Source organism: Clinocottus analis, unplaced genomic scaffold (genome assembly GCF_023055335.1).
Source record: "Clinocottus analis isolate CAN_PGR_092001 unplaced genomic scaffold, fCliAna1.0.p SCAF_4, whole genome shotgun sequence".
Lineage (NCBI taxonomy): Eukaryota > Metazoa > Chordata > Actinopteri > Perciformes > Cottidae > Clinocottus > Clinocottus analis.
In genome coordinates this window covers 6,968,544-6,992,370 of record NW_027176153.1, presented here as the reverse complement: position 1 = coordinate 6,992,370, position 23,827 = coordinate 6,968,544, and the positions used below count along the sequence as shown (strand labels likewise).

Genomic DNA, 23,827 nt, shown 5'->3' with positions numbered 1-23,827 from the left:
ACAGACACTGACAAGGTGGCTGGCAAATGAGAGATAATTACAACAGATTCAAAAGATGGTAATATGAAACGCTCAAAACAAAAAACACATGACTTAATTGCATACTTTTAAAAAAGGGGGAATAATATCATTAAAGACAGCGAGAGATAAGGTAGTGTGGCTGTGCAGAGGCAAAATGAACTTCATCAAACCATATAGTACAAGTTTCATTTTTGTATGATTTCTTCAACACAATTTGAAAGATTTTGTTTTCAGTAAGAGAGTTAGTGCCTCGCAAAAGTTTTTAAACAACCAATCTACAGTTTAGAAGAGTTTTAGTCTACAGTTTCTCACTTTTACATTTTTCAACCGAGCTTGCATTCATTTTCTTGCATTCATGTTCTAACTGCCTATATTTATTATTATATTGTGGGGCGACTGTGGGTCAGTGGTGGAACAAAGATGTCGTTGTATGAATAGTTTGTTAGTCCTGATGGGCAGGTGGCACCTTGCATGCAGCACCTCCCATCAGTGTGTGAATGGGTGAATGATGACATATTACAGTAGTAGATTGTGCCCATCATGGCAAAGCCTCTGGGCATTTCTCAGAGCTCATGGAGGATGAGCTCATGGAGGAGCCACATCGAAGACTTCCAAAGGAAGTGCATCATGCAGAAAGCCTTCGAGTCCCATCAACAGTTCCAACCTGCATTCCCTTTATTATCACATCAAGAAAATCTCAATCAACCTGAAAACATATAGGAGACATTCACATCTTAACCGACATTTACAAATTTAAAACATAAGTGAACATAAATAAACTATATGTGTTTTTCTTTTTTCAATGAGGCTTTTTCCAGACAGAACCTATCAATTTGATTGTCTTCTTTCTCTCTCTCTCTGTGTGTGTGTATGTTTAGTGTGTTGTTTTAGAGGGTGTGTGCACATAAGTGAGAGGACTACCGGTTGTGGCATGGTATCATAGCACAAGACATGTTCACATATACATATAGCCTTAATATAGACATACACACACATAGCAAGCATCCGCGCGGTTATTCTTGGGAGCTCGGGGTTCACCTCGGCCGTGCACGCGCTTACCCTCACAAGCTCCGGACATAATTAAGGTAAGGACGAGACAGGCAGAAACTCCTCTCCGCTGTGCTGTGCTTTTATTCACCGGGGAGACTTTCAGCCCCGAAAGAGTGGTCTGAGTGTGTGTGTCTTCATGGTCAGCAACACAACACGGGTTCTCCGTCTAACGGGGGCCGCCGTGGTGTGCCGTTACGGGGCTTGAGCCGTTCATGCGAGACTCTGGAACCGGGCAGCAGCTGACCTCACTCGGGGGTTCGCCCTCAGTTACAACCGCCAAAATGGTTTGGGGACGGTTCTTGCGATGACTATTTCTACATGTTCTGATTCATTTTGTTTTCTCCTAATTTGTCTATTCCACACAATCTGTAATACGGCAATTCTGCTGATATTCATATGACTGGTAAATTTTGTTTGGAGGGGGGCGGTGCTTAAACGGTTGAGGTTTGGACCCCATCCCTCATGAATTCCTGACATAACAGAGTGAGAAGAAAAAATAACTACACTATATTATAATTATTATAGTAATGCTTATCAAAATACAAAAATAAATCATAATATATATATAATAATAATAATAATAATAATAATACAAACACTGCAGTTCATGTAACATTTGTTTTTAAATATTATTTCCAAACGTCTGCAGTTTCTCGCATTCTCCACTGGGGGGCGGGGCTACTCCTTGTGTTTATCCAGTTGGAAAGCGTTATTTGCATAACCTTGGTTACCGGGGCCGTTGCATTATGGTATGTAGACATGGCAGCCTGCAGTGGCGGTACAGAAGTCAACAGAGGCTTGTTGATGGACACTGTGGGGCTCTGATGCGCAGCTAATGGACCTGCGGACACGTTTGTACATTTCACCGGAATCCAGGAGTCTTTCGTCGACATTGTGTGTTTAAAGGTTTGCATGGTTTGTGGTTTGAAGCAGTTTATTCCGGTCTCTTGGTCCAGCTGGACTGTGGTTCACCAACACACCCGTCGCGTAACGCATGAGAAGTAACAGATGCTTTAAGCCACGCGAGGACTCGTGTGCTCGAGGACTCACGTGTGCAGAATAAAATAAAACACGCGAAATGAAACGAGCTGTCAGGAGGCGGGTCCACGGAGGGTCCGAGCGGGAACAGTTCTTTCCTTTATACTTCACAGTTACAACTCACGTTCAAGCATTTGGAATGGTGTAAATGGGCGCTTGATATTCCTCAATTATTTGTTGACGGTCAATAGCACACATTGTACTTTATATGAAAGGTATACAGCGTTGTAATATGTTCTGTCCTGACCCACACATCGTGTGTTTAGCGCACACAAGAAACAAGACGTCAAATAGTATAATTTAAACAGCCATATTAAAGGCCCAATGTGCCTAATATATCCCCAACAATCCATAAAACACTGTTTATGATCATACAAGTAAGGCACACGTCATCATTGGCACAGCTGAGCATCTGGTAGGCAGTGTTTATCCATGCCTACTACTTTCATTATATCAATCATTTCTGTCCTATCTATTAAATGTGTTCTAACACTGTTGTGTTCATTCTGGTTACATGACATGTATTGCTTCTGTCCATCCTGATACAGGGATCCTCCTCTGTTGCTCTTCTGAAGGTTTCTTCTCTTTTCCTCTCTGTTAAAGGGCCCTCTACAGCCCAGCCAATTTGTGATTTTGGACTATACAAAATAATGGAATTGAATTGCATTGAATTAAGAGTTTCCCGCAGTAGTTGAAACTGAGTCAAAGGACTCGTAAAATATTACAATTCAATTCAAGTAGTAATGTAGACAAAAGGATTATTATAGTGAGAAGGTGACGACACATTGAGGATTGTTTTGATTGAATATATAAAAGAATATATAGATATCTTACTGTATGCTGCACAGTCACCAGGCTAATAAATTAATAATCAGGATGATAAATGGCCACATTAATTGAAGAACATCAAATAGGTCATACCAAATTAGAGGTTCAAGAGAAACTGTACAACTTCTACTCCTTTCCACACACCATTTGAACAATTTAACTGACCACGCTATTTATAGATACAAATTTAAAATGTTTGCCGTTTGTTGGTTTGTGGTCTCTTTACAACAACTGACCCTTTTAATTCGGTACCCACAGATTAAGCCAACACCACCCCACTCGCCACAACCACCACCGCCATCATGCCTGGTGAGGATAAACCACCAACACAACAGACCCGCCAGAGGAAGAAGAACAAAAAGTCCCGTTCCAAGGGGAAGAGCCTGAGTGGGAGTCCGAATGCCCCTCTGGGTGGCGCCGTGGACGGCCAAGATGACCTCCTCTTATCCCCGGCGTTCCAGCCTCCAAAAAAGCTGACAGAGGAGAAGCCGAAAGTGTCCGTTGCCAAAGTGGAGGAGGAGTCGTCCATTGCTATCTGTCTTCAGGTGCTTTTCCCCTACCTGCTGGCTGGCATGGGCATGGTGATGGCCGGCATGGTGCTGGACGACGTACAGGTAAGTGAGGCAAGAGGCTGGTTTTGAGATATTTAACTGGCAGTGTGCCCATTAGTACCTCACGGTACATCTTTAATGTCTTGTTGTAAACTTGTTTTTAGAATTCCTTCCCAACTACCAGCAGCGAGGCTTCTAGTGTGTTGCATCCAACAGCTTTTGATAAGTTAGTAGATTGATATTATGTGCCAATTTCTTTGGTTTGTCTGCTGTTACGTGAGATTACGAGACATATATTTAAAATTAGCATCCATTCAAATATCCTTTGAAAATAGTTATTTAATGAATATTCAATAAAATATAAGTGTATATTGAATTGTATATGTTCTATATTAAGACACTGATGGCACAGCGCCGTGTATTACATCTTTTTTTTCAACAAAGAAATGGTTTGCGCTAGTAAGGGGGTACTTGTCTGAAAAATAGATTTCACAGGGGGTACATTACTGAAAAAAAGGTTGAGGATCACTGCTCTGAATCATCTGCAAATGGCAGGCAACGTTTTTCCAATCGTCTATTATCCATATTTAAAAAACTTGTGCCGTTTCCTGTTGAGTGGCACCCAGAAGCCCACTTTTATATATTAATTAATGAATATATGAAAGTCAATCAATTGAGAAAAATCAATTGAGAATTTATAATGTGTTAATAACTGAGCTACAGTATTTAAGAATTTTGATGACTGTATTTCATCCAGTCTATAAAACTCCCACCAGTGGCAACGTCACACTTTTCCATTATGAAAATTATTACATTGTGATTGCTTGTTTCACGAGGTTACTAATGACACATTTTTTGGATATTTTCATTTCTGTTGAAAGATGTGCCATTAAACAGGTTACTGTTTTATGTTTGCTTGTAAAATTGGTCAAATATTTGCTAGAATGCAATTCACAAGTTGGTCACAAGCAGCAGAAGCCGAGACACTTTTCCACCTCGAGGAACGCAGAGAGGAAGTGAAGCGGAACGGAGACACCGCCAACTGCTTTACAATCACCTAGCACCACTTTGTCTCTCTCCTTCTGTCCTCCACCGATACACGCGTCTTATCCTCACATGGCATATTCCCTTGGTTCCATCTCGTGCTCATCAGTATTTCCTCCACTCTCTTCTGTTACCCACCATGCATCTGACGAGGAGGATAGTTACTCAGGAGTTTTGGCTCGGTCCATTTGTCCCAAAGCAAAGCAGACATGAAAGGACAAAGAGAGACGCCCGGGCGTTATGATGTGACGAATCACTATATTGCCAAACTGTTACAAGGAGTGTGGGAGGGCCAAATCCTAATTCATAAAATATAAGTGGCAAAGGAGAAGGCTGTGAAGGTGAGAGGAAGAAACAAACAATACAATCTGATGCTGCTGCTACTTTTTATGGAATAAACCGGAACCGGAACACCGGCGCTCTGCTCGCAGTTTAAAGGGTGCGTGCATGTGTGCGTGCGCGCCCGCGTGCGTCTGTGTGTGACCTGTTGACTTGCATTTATAAATCAACAAACTTGCATGTCGTGGTGTCTCGCATTGGTGTCAGATTCAATATACCGTTTGATAAATTATTTCGGTCCATCGGAAACAGAAACGTATTCAATGGAGTTGAATTTTTGGGTGGAAATGTCGCAGAGGCTTCTGGATTTTATGTGTTTAGATTTCCGCTTGTTTTTCAACGGCATTTCATTTGGTGCAATGCCGAATGGCTGGACTGCCTTTGTGATTCTGAGAAGAGTGATATATAGGTGGAAATATAATTCCCTTGCCTTTTTTTATAAAACCTTATCTTCATCAAACATGATTTTCTTCAAATGGAAAATACACAATTCTCATGGTTTACAGGAAGTGAAATGTTTCACCTGTGACAGTCTAGTGACAGAGTTTGAATTTGGTGTCTTTTTGAGTGAAGGGAGAAAAATGGAATCACTTAAAATGCAAATAAATGAATTGAATAACAACAAGGGTAATAATAACCATTCGAAAGAGAAAGTGTCTGAGTTGTAGAAGCATGTTTACAAGAGAGAGAAATGTGATCCTGAGATTCTTGTGCACTGACATCAATATTTTAGTCCAGGGGAGCCATGTTGTAGTCACACGGAATAGAACCTATTTGTTTGGTCTCACACATTGTTTTAAAGTAAAAGAACACACCAGGACCCTTTTATGACAGGACCACAATGCAAATATAGCAGGTGGATGCGAGCTAGAGATGGATGGAATGGACGGAGAGAAAGAATGAGTCACAGTGTGGAGAGAGAGAGGGTAAGAGAGAGAGAGAGAGAGAAACGTAGCTTGACCAGCTGACATGGAGAGAGGGATGTCACATGGAGGGAGAGCGAGGTAGGATGAGAGGCAGGCACGCAGCAAGAAATAGAGGGTGGGAGTAAGCCGGTTGTTTCTCTCATGAGTTTGCATGTTGGGCCGCGCAGACAGCCCCGCCTCTTCCTCTGCTACATCACGACAGAGCAAAGGGATGGAGGGAAGGAGGGAGGGAGAAAAGGAGCAGGACTACCCTGACTGGAGGAAAGGAGCACTTCAGCCTGCCAGAAGCCGACTGCTGCATCCTGTCAGTGGACCTCCTCGGATCTCTTTTTGATACCACAGAACTCTTTTTCTTTGTTCTTGTTGTTTGTTGTTTTGCTCCTCACCCTCACTGTGAGCCTGCCACAACAGAGGAGCTGGATTGACAAAGACTCAAAGGAATCCCGCCGCTTCCATCGCTTCAGACCTTTCAGGGTTGTTCTTCCTTGTCTTCTCGCCGTCAATCATTCAGCTGTTACCACAAGCACTACTGTCTTATTCAAGATACAGCTGTGCATTCAGGCTGGAGGTCAAGCAGATTTCAGGCTGGATCTAACAGATTGAGGACTAGATCTTGCAAACACTAAACTCCTCAAGGCTTTGAAACTCCATCAATTGGTTTCTGGAGTAGATCAGCTAAATCGGACTTTTGAGAACGGAACTCTCCACTGTCGGGTTCATTCCTTGGTGTTAACCTGTGTGGATATCGAAGGCATCTTTCCAACCTTTACCTCAAAAGGCAGCTTGGTTAATGACAGATTTTGACTCCAGATGTGGATGCATCTGCGCTTGGTGACGACCATCGGCGGCCGATGAGGAAGAAATGGTGTTGATGATTGTGATCCCCGGGGGTGCTGATAAATAGATACAGCATCACTGCTGACTCACCACCGGGCCAAAGATGTCACGCTCCATTGCCCTTAAATCAGAGTTAAAGCCTCTAATCTTGACGTTGTCTGGGGAAAAAGATAAGCAATCATACAAATGGGAAATTAAGTAACAATCTTGTACATGTTTTACTTCAGAACATCTGAGGACATGGCACCAGCTGATTAACTTTTATCCAATTTTTCCCTAAGGTAAAAAAAAAGGGCTCTTGCAAGCAGTTTTATTTCTTCATTAGAGAAAGAAGGATACAAAGAAAATGTATGTTTTCGTAATACTTTGATAGGAGATCAACCGTGCATTCACAAATCACGTTTGTCCTTGCTGTTTTCAAACCAAGGACGACCACATCGATTGGTTTCTTATTTTTTTGGACACATCAGAAGCACATTTTTTTCCCTTTTACAATTGGATCACATTTCGACTTACCATGGGATAACTACACTTTGAACTAAGTGCTCAAGTAACACCACTTTCAACATGGTGGTGACTCGTCTGGAGCTGGAGCTGTGCTACCAGGGCAGGAAGTTACGCGGCGTGACGTGGAAGTTGACTCGGTCAGAACATGGATTCATACCAGAGAGCTCCTGGCTCATTGCTGCCCAGGTTATAGTGCCGTTCCTGGTGTCAGGGCTCGGACTGGTCTCCGCTGGTATTGTTATGGACCTCATACAAGTATGGAAATCTTGAGAAAAAGTATTTGTGGAATTGTTTTTCAGAGATTAACACATGGGTGAATAGGGTTGGGTACCATCTGAGATTACTCGTGTGATAACCAAGTTTCCAAAAGTTTTTGATACCTTACATTACCTTACTATTTTTTTACTCAACAAAAGTAGCCATAGTTTTTAAACTTTGTCTCAAACGTCAATTGACCTAAAATCGGTAACAAAAATGTTGGGTAAGGTTGGGAAAAGTTTCAAGTTACGATTGATTAAACGTCAAACATTGCTTGCAGATCTGTAACGAGATTTGATGACCATCTCCCAGTCCCATGCCTCGTCACAAGCCTGGCCTACACACACTGAGATTCTGCCTTGCTACATATTGGTAGCACTATACTCTGCATTGGGTCTGAAAGGCGCTGAACATCCAGTACCGACATAATTCCAAGGTTACAGGGTTGAAATACAGTAGACTTCTGTCTTTTCAAAGTTGAGAAGAAGTGTATGAATTTGAGAAATGATTTGATTGTGGAATTTCTTTGGTACTTTACAGTTTTTGCCACTCGGTACTATGGACACATTTAGTCAGTAGCATAGAATTGTTGATATCCAGTTTGGACCTTACCAGCTCTGTGGTTGGATGGGTGAATGGTCTGACAAAGAGTTTAGCATAGTGTTATAGATTATTAAATAATGTAGAGAGATGGGTGCACTGAGTACAAACTGTATACAGATGAATGTAGACCTTTCAATAAAAAGGCAAGAATTGACACAGTGGAGTGAAAGGCAGAGATGAACTTTGCCTGCTGCTTGGGTAATTGGGCATTGTATTTATATGCGTAGCACCCACCCTCCAGTTCCCCTGCTAGCAATGTCAACAATGTTTGTGTTGTTAGCAGCATTGGCTTCTTGCCACTTGCTCAACCAGCTCCATATTGAGAGCCGTGTGGAGGCAATAGATAGAGTCCAGATTTCTTACTGAGTACATTTGAACACCTTTTGTTTATGGGGAGAGTTACAGGAAAACTAATTGGGAAATTGGTGGACAGATTTATTTTTGGAATAATTGCATAGACGGAGGGGAGACGGTTGGCAACATTTCACTTACAAACAAAAGGATAGATTGATGGATCGATGCAGCTTCTGCATCTGTAGTAGTTTCAACCACCATGTTTAACAGATGGAGCGCTGTAGTGTGTTCCATTCACCTCTCTGAGCTTTTCCAATCACATTTAAAAGTAAAGGAGAGGAGAGCCCTGGGATGAAAGTGGACCTTTAATTTAATAAGTTGATGGAGGACAGAAGCCAGAGAGGGAGTATAGAAACGTTGGTATCTTTGACTGTGTATCTGTGTCAAAGCAAGCCACACTGCCACAATATTTCATAAAATATAGCTTGAAATGTTCGAAGTGCACATGCTAATGATACAATATTGATGTCTGAACGATACATAACTATATCAAGCAACAGTATTGGCAGCAAATGTGACAGACAGTTTTATTTTCTCCTGAGTAATCTAGAGTAGGTTTTTTGGCGATCACATTTAAACAGCAGCAGCAGTATTACAGCAGAAGTGGGCCATGTCCCAAGATAGCCTCACAACATGACAGCTGTCAGCGAGACCAATCAGTTCGGAAGCTGAGAACAATGGTATGAATAGACACAGACACACACAAAACGTTCACTATGCTCTTTGTCATGTCTCTGTTCTTTCTCATGGCCTTGTTTAACCCCCTTAAACCTCATCACCACCCGCCCCTCCCTCCACAGTCGCTGCGATATTAACAATTCAGTAAGCAGGAACGATCACACATTGATCGTGTTAAACATTGGTGGGTGGAACTATAAAGCACAAGGGCACTATAGATGTCCGGTTCAGAAGGAGCTCAAGACCAAATCTTAAAATAATATTAACTACATTGTTCTTTTTTCACTTATTTAAATATATAGTTCGTTGGCCAGAGCTGCTCAACGTCGGGTTTCCTTTTCTCCAAAAGTTGCAACTTGTAAAAAAAAAGAAGAAAAGAAATTACATATTAATAAATAAGTATTTGTATTATCATGCATTCTCATCCATGCTGCAGATTAATCTTGTCAAGTTCATGCAAAGGCACATTTGAAAAAAACAAAGAGCAAAATATTTCTCTTCTTCATTACATACATTTTGATTTAGTGTAACTGAATCACTGATCATATTTGTGCTTCAAGGACATTTCTACCCCTGAAAAAATATACATTTATTTTTTATAACAAAACTTCTTATCTGACACTTTTCCCTTTCTTCCTTCTATTTCCGGCCTACTCTGTCAATTCCTCCTCTCATCTTTAATTCCCTCGCTCCCTTCCTCCCTGCCTCTGCTCCACATCATTCTGCTCTTGGCAGCTTCGCTGTTCTTTTATATGTGCATCTATTTAGAGATCTAAACCATCTCGGACCTGCCAACTGGAGTTGTAGTGAGAAAATAGGAGACAGACTTTGTGAACTGTGCGTCTTCTAAACCCAGTGAACCTCTGCAGAATGGCGTCAGCCGATGCTCAGGGATGTGGAAACAGGAAAAGTAGCCGACCAAGTTAGTCTAGAATATGCAATGTGTTTATTTAACTGCATCAGTAAGGGACACAGTTCAGACGGTCAATGGAGATGCTGCTTATGCCTCCATGCCGGAGTTAGCTTGGCCGCAGACATTGTGGTTTCAGGTTGTGTGCCTGTGCCATTGACTGTAGAGACAAAATAAAATAGACATAGTCATCGTTTTATCATCAATTGATTAGATTTCCATTATGAAGCCTCAAGTTCGCAATTTCACCATTGCCATCTTGGATTACGGTCATCGCCATCGTGTTTTTTTTAGTTTTTTTTTTACCAATGAACAGAAGTTACCATATTTGGTATGTGTAGGAGTGATGTACAGACGTATATGTTTCTGGTAGCATCAGCGACCTGTCACAGTAACCCGGCCCTAAAGCATTGCCTGCTTTATGGTCTGTTTGACTCGAAATGACAACATGCCTTCTCCACGCGAAGGAGTTCAAGTATCTTGGGGTCTTGTTCATGAGTGAGGGTAAGGTGGAGCGGGAGATTGGTGCGCTGCAGCAGTAAAACAGGCGCTATACCGGTCCGTCTAGGTGAAGAGGGAGCTGAGTCGGAAGGCGAAGCTCTCCATTTACTGGTCGGTCTACGTTCCAACCCTCACCTATAGTCACGAACTCTAGGTCATGACCGAAAGAACGAAGTCGCGGATACAAGCGGCCGAAATGAGCTTCCTTCGTACATCGGCCGGCTCAGCCTTAGATATAGGGAAAGGAGCTCGGACATCAGGAGGGAGCTTGGAATCGAGCCGCTACTCCTCCGTATCGAAAGCAATCAGTTGAGGTGATTCGGGCATCTAATCCGGAAGCCTCCTGGACGCCTCCCATTAGAAGTTTTCCAGGCACGTCCAACTGGGAAGAGGCCCTGGGGAAGACCTAGGACATGCTGGAGGGATTATATCTCCCGGCTGGCCCGGGAACGTCTTGGGCTCCCCCAGAATGAGCTGGAAAATGTTGCGGGTGAGAGGGAAGCCTGGGTCGGTCTGCTGGGTGTGCTGCCACCGTGACCCGACCCCGGATAATCGGCGAAAAATGGATGGATGGGAACATCATGCTGTATTAAAGAAGACTTAACACTAAATATTGAGACATAAATTCATGTTTTCAATGTTTACTGAGGGTGTTAAAGGAGCCCGCCCTCCTGGTGGGCTACTGAGAAGCCTCTTCCTCCGGTTTGGCTCGGCTGACGCGCCACTGTTCTGTTTCGCTGATGTCGCTCATTGCATGGGCGCCGTGCGTTTCTCCGGTGGTCCGATACTCTGCTGCGCTGTAGCAATAGCAACGTCGCTTCGTCCTCACTTCCCAGTCGCTGTGGCAGTAGCGACGTAGCCTTGTCCTCACTCTGGCGCCTCCGTCCCAATGGCTTCGTCCTCCAAACGCCGCATCCGATAGCCATCCTGGTCTCTATTTCGTTATGTCCCAAACGTGCTGAAGTTTTGAAACAAATTTCCCCTGGGATAGACGTTTCTGACTAATGTTAAAGGACCCCGCCCTTCACACTTGCTACATTTGACACACTGTCCCCGAGATTATTACAAACTTCTCCATTTTCACACACATTTCCTGCATTGGATGAAACCCACCTGGTTGTATCGGCAACACATTCATCATTGCACATCATTTTTGCTTTAAACCATGTTTCATGTTTTTCCCTTTCCTCTCATGGTAGCAACCCCAACAGACAGTAATGCAGCTCCTCTGCTTCCTCACATACCTCAATTAGCTCTCTAAGAACACCTTGTACCTGGGTTGTATCACCCTCGACCATAAAACATTGTATCTCTTTTCTTTTGGCGGTTGCTTTAGTTAACTTTGTTTTTCTGCCATTCTGCAATGTTTCTAATTTATCGGCAAATGCTTTTGCGGTGAGCTTAACATCCTGTTTTTACATTTGTGTTTTAACCCACCCACCACACCGGGTTTATAAAATGGCACATGAGTATCATGAACATTGGCCAACACGCGTCACGCCTCTCATAATAAATGGTCAATAGTCCACCCCACTGGGTCAAACGCAAAAAGTCTGTAGTCTCTGTCAACCTGCTTCGGCCGCCAATGCTTTGGGTGTATTGTCCCACTATGTGTGTACACAATGTACATGTCCACAAACTGGTCTCTCCTCCGTTATGTCTCAAACCTGCCGAACTTTTCAAACAAAGTTCTCTCTGGGATAGGGGTTTCTGACTAATGTTAAAGGAGCTCGCCCTCCTAGTGGGCTACTGAGGTGCCTCTCCCTCCGGTTTGGTTTGGATGACGCGCCACTGTTCTGCTTCGCTCAGGTCATGTTCCCGCACTAGTTAGAAGGATCTACGGACAGGCGGTTCGGTATAACATGCGTTTATTGTCTTTCTGTGGTTCCACAACACAATATTGTCCAGTGATGCCCATTTGTGATGCAATGCAGATTGAGCCAGCTGATTGAGCCACCCCGTCACCTTCGGTGCCCTAAATTCTTATACTCCGCCCTGTCTCAATCAGATACCGCAGCACCGTTCCTGCCCCCAAGGTTAATGCATCCCTCACTTGCACCCCTTCTACTGCTAGCCTCCTCTTCAATCTGCCTCGCTCGCTTCTAAATTTCTGGCAATGCCACATGACATGATCCACCGTTTCTGCTGTCTTTCAGTACTGGCACAGTTGGGTGTTTTTTTAATTAATTGCATTGTTTCGTTTAGCTTGGTATGTCCAATTCTGAGTCTGGTCAATATATTTTGACACCTGCCGTCAATCATGTTCCAACAAGTTATATAGTGGACCTGAACAGCACCACCCAGTGTACATACATAGCAACAATGTGCTCCCATTTGGCTTCTACAGAGGAAATGAATCAAGAGAAGTAGAGGCATTTTTTCATAGACTTCTATACGACCAGAGGAGTCGCCCCCTGATGGTCAGAGAAAAGAATGCAAGTTTTAAGACACTCCCGCATTGACGTCACCCAGCAGAACCAGAGGTTGCCGCCTGGTTACGTCTGTCCGTTTATACATTCCGCCTAGAATTTCTTCAAATTTGTCCCACCTTGATTTATGGATCAACTGATTTAAATTTTGCTGGTTACAGTTAAAATAATCTTTATGAACAGATTCTCCATTTATACACAATAAGACAATATTTTGGTATCAGAAGCATTCTGGTTTCCACTTTGTAGTTCGAGTTGTATTGACCAATTACGTTTGAGCAGGTTTTGGTGCACTGCAAGTAAACAGTTTGAGAGTAAAAGAGGCGGGAACGCACCTACCTAAACACAATCTCAGATCCCACTGGCTATCGTCTAACAATGACTTTGCTTTTCATTGATTTTCAAATCAATTGTACACTGGCTACGTGTGATCTCTCAACCACAACCCCAACCACATGTCAAGTTGCTAATCGCCTGTAAACAACAAGCAGCTATCAGCCGCTGACGACAAGGAACCCCAGAAATATGACCCGCTTATTGCCGTCAGCCCAATAACCGATGGGTCCTGAGATTGAGGTCACTGGGACCTCATAGCCACATCATTTATTATGACAATTTCACAGAAATGTCATGAAAATAATGTAAGCGATGACATCTTGGACGGGCGTTGATGAGAACTACAAGATGCAACCGCGAGGCGCCGGTGATTCTCGTTTTCAAGTTGAGTGAGTTGTAATTTAGTGTGAATTTATAGTTGTGATCAATGCTAATCATTTCAAATGTGTGTGTTTTTTCCAGCACTGGAAGGTGTTTAAGGTGATAACAGAGGTGTTCATCCTGGTGCCTGCGCTGGTTGGACTCAAAGGAAACCTGGAGATGACCCTGGCTGCTCGCCTCTCCACCGCGGTAAGACGACTTTCTTCTCTAATATATACTGTATATTTCTAATTGAAGACACCACTGTAATCACTCCTTAAGACTTAATGTTAACAGCCTACATACAATCAATCACGCACAAGTGATTCAGGACCAAGACCTACTTACAAAAATGTCTCTTTTAATTCTTTAGATATCACGTGATACCAATGTGGTATGTTTTAGTTTCCCAGCTCGGTCAGAGGTCTACCAGATATACTGCAACAATAAGTGTCTTCGTGGTGGAGCAACTTGCTTCTGATTGTCAACAGTTCCTTGAAGCATTAGGCATGATAATGCAACATGTTCAATTATTCAGAACGATATTGAGATCTTGCTTTAGGAGTTGGTCCTGTGCAGTCATTTACAAATTCATTTTCACAGTTTTGGAAGGTCCTTCCTGTAAGTTCTAGTATTTTACAGACCAACTTATTGCAATATCAGCGTATCTGGGGCATGATGACATTGTCACGAGTCGGTGAGACCATCGGAAGCTTTTTAAAACAAGCTCTTGCAACTCTTTTTTTATTGAAGCCAGCATATAACAATATCATTATTTTGTCACTGTAATATATATATAAAAGACAATGGAAGAAATGTAGAGGTTAGAGAATATAGTAGACCTCCAGTTTAGGAGCAACCTAAAAATCCATTTTTCTTTTCCTTCCTCGGCACCTACTCACATCAATATTTACAGCGTACAGTACGAGCCTTACTGTGTACCAAAACAGAAAAAATGGGGACAGCAGTGCAGATATTCGAGTAACAAAATATTAGAAAATATTAAAGGTCTCGGCTATATTTTTAAAATGTGTGAAACTCATAGTTTGCTGTGAGTCATACTTGAATGTGCACTGGGTTATTAAAGAAACACCTAAATGCAAATATGATACTGCCTTCTTCCTTGTACTTCTTCTTTTGTACCCCAGTGGGTTGAAATGTCTTTTCCCTCCACATTCTCACTGAAATGCTGGCACCTCTCTTTGTTTGTAGGCCAACACAGGACAAATGGACGACCCCGGTAAACAGTGGACCATGGTGTGCAGCAATCTGGCACTCATACAGGTAACACACTTACTGTATACTCACATGTTGACCGCTGTAGGCTTTAGATGTGGTCTCATCTGAGATGTTGTAAAGGTTTAATCCAGAAGATGATCAGTCGGTGATGAAGATAACTGCGAGCTGCAGTAAATGTCAGCGTTCTGTATGTCACATTTATCGTTGCCCCTTCTGTTTTCTTTTACGCAGGTCCAGGCGACTGTGGTGGGTTTCCTCGCGGCCGTGGCAGCCGTATGTCTGGGGTCGTTTTCCAGGGGGGGGATTGAACTGGACCAGGCCGCAGTCCTGTGTGCCAGCAGCATCACTACGGCCTTCTTCGCTGCTCTTTCCTTGGGTGAGCAACAAGGGATGATTTCACTGTACAAGTATTACCCAACAGCTGTGGCTCGATCTTCACAACTAAGATTCAATTAGAAACATTTTCAACGCAAAAAAGGCTCCAACCCTACATTTAGTCTTAAAATGTCACATGGCACGTAACAAAAAGTTTATTAGAACATCAAAAGAAGTTTAGAAAGTAGATTGTCATTGTGATTTATAATAAAACTAAGGCATTAAAGAGGTTAAGGGAGTAAGACACTTCACTGCTGACCTTTTGTGTGTCATGTTAAAGTGTTTTCCTTAGTGAAACGCCAAAGCTATTGTACTGTACAGGTTTGTTCAACTGGTTTAATGTTCTGGGTTCATCACAGGACAGCACAGGCACAGATGTGTTAAATGTGTCAAAGACAGGACGCAGTGACAGGAGACTACAGCTGAATCCCTTTTAACTTCCTCCTGCGGCTGTCCTCTTTATTGGTCAGCGCTTACGTCTTTGCTCAATCCTGCGTCCTCTTCATGCCACATAAAGGAATCATTACTAGTTTTAGGACCCACGCTGATTTTCTTAATTGCAGAGAGTTCGATGTGAAGATCGATACCACTCTCAATATGAAGCTAATCTTCTCGTCTAGCTCTCAGCAAGTGAAAGTATCTTTTGGTCTTTATTCAGTCAAAGTAGATTTTGTTAATTCATGCCTTTTTTTACTTTCATTATTGAGTCCTGTTCAGCGTCTTCATCTCTTGCAGCTTGTGCACCTATCCCCATAGCATCCTTTCCCCTCACGTCATCGCTGCATGATCCATAATTCATTCTCACCTCAAATGTTCTGGTGTTTAGCTCGATGAGTTTCCTCTGGTGCTAAGCAAAGCCTGTCTAAAAGGTTCTCTTTTCCAACAAGCCATCGTTGCGTGAGGCTGGTTGGTTCTCTGGAAATAGTTTGTATCAACGTTGAGGCCGAAAGCTTTATTTAGCATCTTGTGAACCTTAAATATAAAAGAGTTGTTTCCTTATTTTAACCTTTTTAACCGTCTCAGTTGAAAGCAATGACACTTAAATTTGTATCAATCATTGGGTTTTCTGTTTCTGTCTGTTCACACACTCTCTCTCTCCCTCTCTCTCTCATCCCCACCTCCCATAGGCCTGGTGATGATCGGAGTGATCATCGGCTCCAGGAAGGTGGGCATCAACCCCGATAACGTGGCCACGCCCATCGCTGCCAGCCTGGGCGATTTGATCACCCTGTCCCTGCTGGCCGGGGTCAGCAGCACACTCTATGAATATATCGGTGAGGAGATACAGGGACCCAGAGGCATGATGGGAGATAAACCGTCTGCTCCGATTCATCTGCTTGTCTGGGCTGCTACATTTTCTGGCGTTAAATGTACATTTAAAATTTCTTATCAATGTTAAGTACAATGAGTAGCAACATTTTGACGATTGCGAACCGTCTTTTTATGAATTTTCTTTTCTCGCTAATATCTGAAACACTAGACAGCAGTAAAAGTCAGGTTCATTTTCTCAAACGGCTGATATGGAGGGGTGATTTTCAATAGCTAACCTGTGTCCTTTCCTCGCCTCCCGTCATATAAAACGAAGAGGAAAGAGAGGCAACCAAAATGATGCCTCTTTTCAGAGCTGTCATTTTAGAGCGACGTCAGTTTAATATGACATGTGTCACTGCTGCAACAGCTGTTGTTTCATATCATACACATTTATTTTATGACTTCTGTCAGATGAGTGGAACAATGTTCATGGCAACCTGTAAATGTACTATTACTTCAATTCAAAACATTGCAGAATGATTATGAGAAAAATATAGGGATTGCTACACAAGAGGTGAGGGAAAGAAAGCTTTTTATCTTTTTTTTTTTTCTGCCCATAAACCTTTATAGAGTATAAGAAGCTGTCTGTCCCTGTCGTACAGATATATGGTACCTGTCCCCCCTGGTGTGCCTGGGTTTCCTGGCTCTGATCCCGCTGTGGGTGGTGGTGGCCCGGCGGAGCCCTCAGATCAGGGAGGTTCTCCGCTCGGGGTGGCAGCCTGTTCTAGTCGCCATGTCCATCAGCAGGTATTTACTTTACGTTATTTCACTTCATTCATTCATACATCTTTGTATTTAGCACAATTTCCAATTTATGAACCTTTAACAGAATAGTTCATAAAAACAAAGTATGCAGTTAGATATGGCTTAGTGTCAATGATGTATGCAGGTTGATCCAAGCAGGTTGTAGTAGGTGAGTGGTGAGCAAATACACATATCAGCCCTCTGACCTGTAAAAAGCTGCCATCAGTGACTGCATGTGAGTCTGACTTCCCTCTGCGTTTGTGCTTCCCAGTTTCGGAGGCCTCATTCTGGACAGGACGGTGAGCGACCCCAACTTTAAGGGCATGGCTGTCTTCACGCCCGTCATCAACGGTAAGCTCTATAAGTCACCAAACGAAGAGATACGTTCACATTTTAGCCATTATGTTTTATTGGTTGTTCGCTGTGACAATTTATAAGCCGCTATTGCAAAGATGTTATCACGGCAGTGCACAGAGGGGATGTCATGAACACGAAGCCATCTCAATTCCCTTCATATTGATATTGTATTTAACTAAAAACAAGAATGAATGTACATTTTCTTTTCATTTTTTTCTAAATAAAACTTGTTTTGATATTTACAAAATATTTACACAAAGGAAAATAATTTAAAAAAAGACTCGAAACCGATTGTCAAAGCAATAAACCAGAAATATCAAATCAGACCACTCCTTAAACAAAAACCCTCCACCAAAATATAACTTAAATAGAAACATAGTCCCATAATATATTAGTCCCAAATAAGACAAAGAGTAAGAAATATACAAAAACATCAAAATCAAAACCACAAAATTCACTAAACAAAAACAAAATATGCCACAACAGCTTCACAAAAGAAAAACTAAACGGTTGTCATTTACAGCATCGAACAAATCATTATTTTTACACACAGTTTGTGCAAATAAGCCGCTATTGAGTCTGAGTTGGTTTTTGAACAAAGTCTCAATGTCCAGTCTTTTGGCTCATTCCTTTTGACCTTTTGAAAAAGGCTGAACACTCGGGTTCATGCCCACAAGGCTCCGTCCAGTCCCTCTACGTGACAATACCAGTTCAACAGTCCTGTCACATAGTCCTGAAGAGCTCTGAGTGCCGAGCGGCCACAGACTGCACCGACCGAGTGGACTCCTCGTTGTGGGTCTGGTGCCGGGCAATGAAGTCAGAACTGAAACTGCAGTGGGACTGAATTTAAAATGTTTAAAAACTTGAATAAAGGTCATTAAATCTAGCCTCCTTCTTGTGATATTTAAGATGAGGGGTTAAGGTAGACTGAGTCTGATCTTACATTTTTTTTCATCTATGTACCCAAAGACGCTTTGTATAGGGCAGAGACAAACAGAACAAAACTACAAACTAAAAGGAAATTAGTCGAAGCATTATGGACAAAACTAAAAATAGAAAGACAAAGGAGCAAACAAAGAAAACAAACACAACATTTTTTCCTCTTATCGTGAGTAAAGGGAAGACGAAAGAAGAGAGCGCAATCAGCTGTGGAGAGCAGAGACTGAAACTGTCTGAAGGTGAACAGTTACTTCAGTCACATAAAAAAAAGATGTTTACCACCAGAGTGCCATTTTAGAATAATGAAGAAGACGACGACGAAAAACACAGCCTTTAGAATAAGTGGTTGGGCAGCGAGCCGCTGAGTCGTCGACATGAACCACTAATGGTCCAACCCAAGAGTCCCGGCAGAGCAGACCGGGCCTTTAATGAGCGGACCGCTGCCCGTCTTGCCTCTGGTTTCCTTGATCTTCCTCCGTTTCTCAATTTGAAATTTGACAATCTGGTTTGAAATTCCCATCTTCCCACGCTGGCTTGCATCTACAACGCATTGCTTTTCTTATTGTTTTTACAAAAAGTTCCCTTGAGCCTTTTCCAAATCATCTAAAAATCAGTGTGGGTTTTTTGGGTTACTGTGTGAGGCACAGATGTTCTTATCAACTGCAACAGACCCAGTTGGATTCAGAGGAAATGAGCTGTGAAGGAGCAAATAAGAAGACTTGACTCGCACCAGAATGGAAGGTTTCAATCTTAACTCAGATCCGTCATGTTGAACCCCGGGGAGCCTTGAAGAACGTCACACCCGTTTAAACATCTGCCCGCAACTCGTCGAGCGCATCAGACACCTTGACACAAAGTAAGAAACAAGTAGTTTATCTGAGTTCTAGGGATACCCACGACTGTGTCTCTGAGATCATTTTATTTGTGTTGTTTTATTCCGATTTTACCGGCGCGTCGGCCTCAGTTTATTAAAATGGACTCTTGTGTTTTGTTACTTGTCTTAATAATACTGTGAGCAGACTGGGGTGAAGGAGTTGAAGTGTCTTTCTCTGGATTCTGACTCCGGTTCACTTCATCGGATTTATGAGGATACAAAATCAATATCGGCTCTTTTGAATTAATATGTGTGGGTAAAACGAGGAGTCTTTGTCCGAAATTGGCTCCTTCATTCGTGTGTTCTCAGTCGCTCTCTGCTTAGTCTCCTGCCCTCTTGTCTGGCCCCGCCCCGTGTAGGAGTGGGCGGTAACCTGGTGGCCATCCAGGCCAGTCGCATCTCCACCTACCTGCACTTCTGGAGCATCCCGGGGGTGCTGCCCTACAAGATGAGGCAGCACTGGCCCAATCCCTGCATCAGCTTCTTCTCCTCAGGTAACACGGCCAGGCTGAATGCACACATGGGCATCGATATACACATTGTGTTATTTATTACAGAAAAGGACATTTAAGGCAAAGCTTTCCTAAACTGTGACATTTCAATAACGGAGAAGACATTATCAGGATGACTATGGGAGCAATGGATAACATTACATTTTTTTAAAGATTGGTTATTGTCGATGAGCCATATTTGCCGACATATTGTTTTTTTTGTTTGTTTTTTATAGACGCTGGAATAGAAGACCTTGTTATGTTCCATAGTTGTTATTTGAAGTTTTACATTTGAAGACAAATTTAAACATAATAACTAACCATTACCCGATAAAACATGTTTACTGAATAAAGAACGAATGCGTCATAATGTAACTCAATAGAACCTCCATATGGTAGCTGTTAGCTCTAGCGTTAGCTCGCTCTCCGCATGCCGATTTCCTCATAGACTAGCAGTTCACTACGTACCATGCAGGGATGGGATGATGCCTGAACCGTAGTACGAGATCTGTGGGGATCTCAGCTCAACTACGACCAGTTACACCACTAAGAATGAAAATATATATTTATTAATTTCATTTGAAAAACTCAAGTCATTTTTCACTTGCTCTTAGTTCAGTTTTTGCAGCGGAGTAAGATGTTGAAATTTTGCTCCCATTTGTCTGGTGGTCAAAATAAACGCCACGTTAACCCGTCAGCTGGATGAGTACCTCGCCAATGGTCTGCTAACACATCTGCCAAAATAACTTGGACAATAGCTTTGATCATCAACATATGATAGCTTGATCTGCTACCCACAAGTTACCAAAAACAAAGCAGATTTACTGTTATCTCAGATCATATGATATTAGTTAGTGAACACTAATTAATTTTCAGTGTCATGGTGTAACCATCTGTTGAAGCTAGAATGTTTCTGTTTGTAGTCTGCTGTTTAAAGAACATTGGATATCATTTTTGATCACGAGAGTGACCTTTTTCTGGGGTCAATGTCCTCTTTAGGAACTGAATGGATTAACCCCGCAGTAGAGTATCCTGAGCAGCTTGTTAAATAGGTGCCAGCTCTTTGTTTGAACACCAGGACATGACTGACTCAACAGTGAGGAAGACTTGCTGCTAAAAAAAAAGGGATCCCAGTGTTAAAATGAAGCGCTCGCCTGTCCGTGTCTCCCAGGGCTGAACTCCAAGTCTGCGCGGGTGCTCCTGATGCTGGTGGTTCCCGGTCACCTGGTCTTCCTCTACGCCATCTCTCTGCTGCAGGGAGACGAGGCGCCCATCAGCGTAGCCTTCACCCTCTGCTACCTGTTTGCTGCTCTGCTTCAGGTAAACTCGCAGAGGTTGTCTTTTTTTTATGTCAATGGATCTGAAGTTTTACAGGACTCTGGTTTAACACGTTCTTGTCCGTAGTGTCAGTGTGATTGCACAAAATTAGACCTTGTGCAGGTTCAAATAGATCTCACGTTTCATATCTGCCCGATTCCCCGAACACATACCCTGCTGTATGGTCTGTTTGACTCTAAATGGACCATACATGTATTGAACAAGACTTGAAACTAGAGATTTTTACTGAGGGAATAAATTGTTTTCTCATAGACAAAAGGAGTCGCCCCCTGCTGGTCAGTAGAGATAATGCAAGTTTAAGGCACTTCTGCAGGGGCTTCACTCTTCACCCCCGGGGGGTTGCCGCCTGCTTTGACCCCATTCCTCCCCATTCCATCCATGTTTAGTTTAGTTTCCTCTAATCACAAACGTCTCAGCTCAGCTTGTCTTCCCCCAACAGGTGGCCATCCTCCTTTACTTTGCCGACCTCATCATCCGTATGATGTGGAGACGGAGCCTGGACCCCGACAACTTCTCCATCCCCTACCTGACGGCCCTGGGCGACCTGCTGGGCACCGGCTTTCTGGCCCTCTGCTTCCGCAGCGTCTCGCTGGTTCAGAGCCTGGGTCTCTGAACGTTTCTCTCTATTCCTCCCTGAACTCTTGGTCAGCCACTTTTCTCACTACACCCATTTTGTTACATTCACGCCGAGATGCTTTTGATTGGACAATAAAGCATTTTCTGATAGTGGTCACTGGGCCAGTTCACACCGAGGGATCTGTTCTTTGTCACTAAATCAAATCTTTACGATGACGGAGACACACTCATTTTACAGCCATCCATCTGGGCAAAGGAACACACGCCCGGCCAACCGTATCCATATTAACCTTTTATTAGTTCTCTGTCCGTCAATGAATTTAACTTTTAATTTTGAATCATTCCTCTTCATCTGTCATTAACTAAGTGTGAGTTTGCTCGGTGCTCACCGTGTCACCTCTTTGGCTTCATTGGTGGAATATTTAGCCGCTTTACGTCTTCAGGGAAGACCAAACAATTGTTCCGTTAGCGGCTCTTTGACGATCGGAACGGCTCAAAGCGGTCAACGTTTGGCAGGGCAAACAAACAAGATATCATGATATCATAAAAGAGCTCAAGAGACAGATTTCACCCGGAGTCTGACTTGGCAAAACAGTCTCCCTCTCATAATGCTAAGCTAAGTTAGCCAGCCACTGTGTAACGTGAACACTGGTGTCAACGTTTTCATCCGACTCAACAGGACAGCGAAGAAGCACATCTCGGCAAATGTTGAGCTTTTCCTTTTGACGTTTAGAATGGGATCCGTTTATGTACAAATCAGTTTGCAATTCTACGGCCCTTATCCCTGTAACCATTGACAAGTGTTTCATCCTCCTCACTTCGTTAAATTCAATTGCAACGCAAGTCACCGAAATGCCAAACAGATGAGAGGACATTTTTGCCCTGATTAAAAAAAATACAACTCAGATCACTCTGACGACACAAACAAAAACTCTCCAGAATGTCTGACATGTCGTCAATATATTGCTTTTCTTTGCACACACAGACAGAGAATGTAATACATGTGGCACACTGCTGCAGCAAAGCTAAAGAAAACGGGTTCAGAGTTCTCAGCCTAGAAGGCAAACTGTTCTAAAATTCTATTTTCTGAAATAGAGAGGCCGTATTAATGCTGTCATAATGCTTTTTAGGATGATTATTTTACACCCACCCCCCCAGTATCTACCAACTAAATGATGTTTTCTCTCTGCTTTCTTATCCTTATGAACTAGTTTGTTTAAGAAATTAAGATAATGTGTTGCGGTACAGGTTTGATAGAATATAGTAGTATATGCATTCAGATATTAAAACCTGAGTGCAGCCACTTTGTGCTCAAAGCCCGAAAGTGTTAACTCCACCGCTTTCTTTATCGGTCCGGATCTGTCGATGTTGTTGTTGTGTACACTAAAATTACACATTTGTCAGGCAAATTATTTTTTTAGATAATTAAAAAAATTTAAATTAGCATTGAAGTCACCGACGGATCCGAACTAAATTGTGAGCATTGGTGTCGTCATTGCACACTAATGATAGTTCAAATCCCCAAACCCTCGTGTTCCAGAACACTGTGAAGCCCTGAAGCCCTCTCACTGTTTGTATAGCCGTCTCAATCTCGCACATTTTGAGCGGCGACTCGATGTATGAAAATAAAAGCAGTGAATGAAAACGATTTTTCTACATATTCATTTTTAACCTGACAGCTCAAGTAGCCGCAGAGAATCCACAAAGCCTTACACTGATTATGAAATCCTCCATAAAACCTCATTACAGCATATATATATATATATATATATATATATATATATATATATATATATATATATATATATATATATATATATATATATATATATTGTGTCACATTCACACACGTGTGACCGCTGGGTTGAGAATTCAGAATTCATCTTTGTTTCCCCTCCAGTCTTCCCTGTTTTCTTTTTCCTGTACGTTTTATGAAGCAAATGTCACTTTGTCATTTAAAAAGTCACATGTAAGTGTCTTGATTACCCAAATTTGCAGTATAAGTATAAAAAC

The 23,827-nt window shown here is 42.5% G+C and overlaps 1 protein-coding gene across 3 annotated transcripts; it reads left to right on the top strand.

Moving 5' to 3' along the window:
* The first annotated feature begins 1,019 nt into the window (after positions 1 to 1,019).
* Positions 1,020 to 21,990, top strand: LOC137800225 (solute carrier family 41 member 1). Of its 3 annotated transcripts, none has more exons than XM_068597313.1 (11): positions 1,020 to 1,106; positions 3,196 to 3,551; positions 13,673 to 13,780; positions 14,783 to 14,854; positions 15,041 to 15,185; positions 16,312 to 16,458; positions 17,098 to 17,242; positions 17,511 to 17,590; positions 19,769 to 19,903; positions 21,072 to 21,220; positions 21,678 to 21,990. In XM_068597313.1, the coding sequence occupies exons 2-11, from the start codon at positions 3,240 to 3,242 to the stop codon at positions 21,849 to 21,851; spliced, it is 1,467 nt and encodes a 488-aa protein (XP_068453414.1). In that variant the 5' UTR covers positions 1,020 to 1,106; positions 3,196 to 3,239; the 3' UTR covers positions 21,852 to 21,990. The 3 variants fall into 3 exon arrangements, with proteins under 3 accessions (XP_068453414.1, XP_068453415.1, XP_068453416.1); XM_068597314.1 differs by lacking the exon at positions 1,020 to 1,106 and adding an exon at positions 1,833 to 1,977; XM_068597315.1 differs by lacking the exon at positions 1,020 to 1,106 and adding an exon at positions 1,860 to 1,965.
* Positions 21,991 to 23,827: the final 1,837 nt, after the last annotated feature.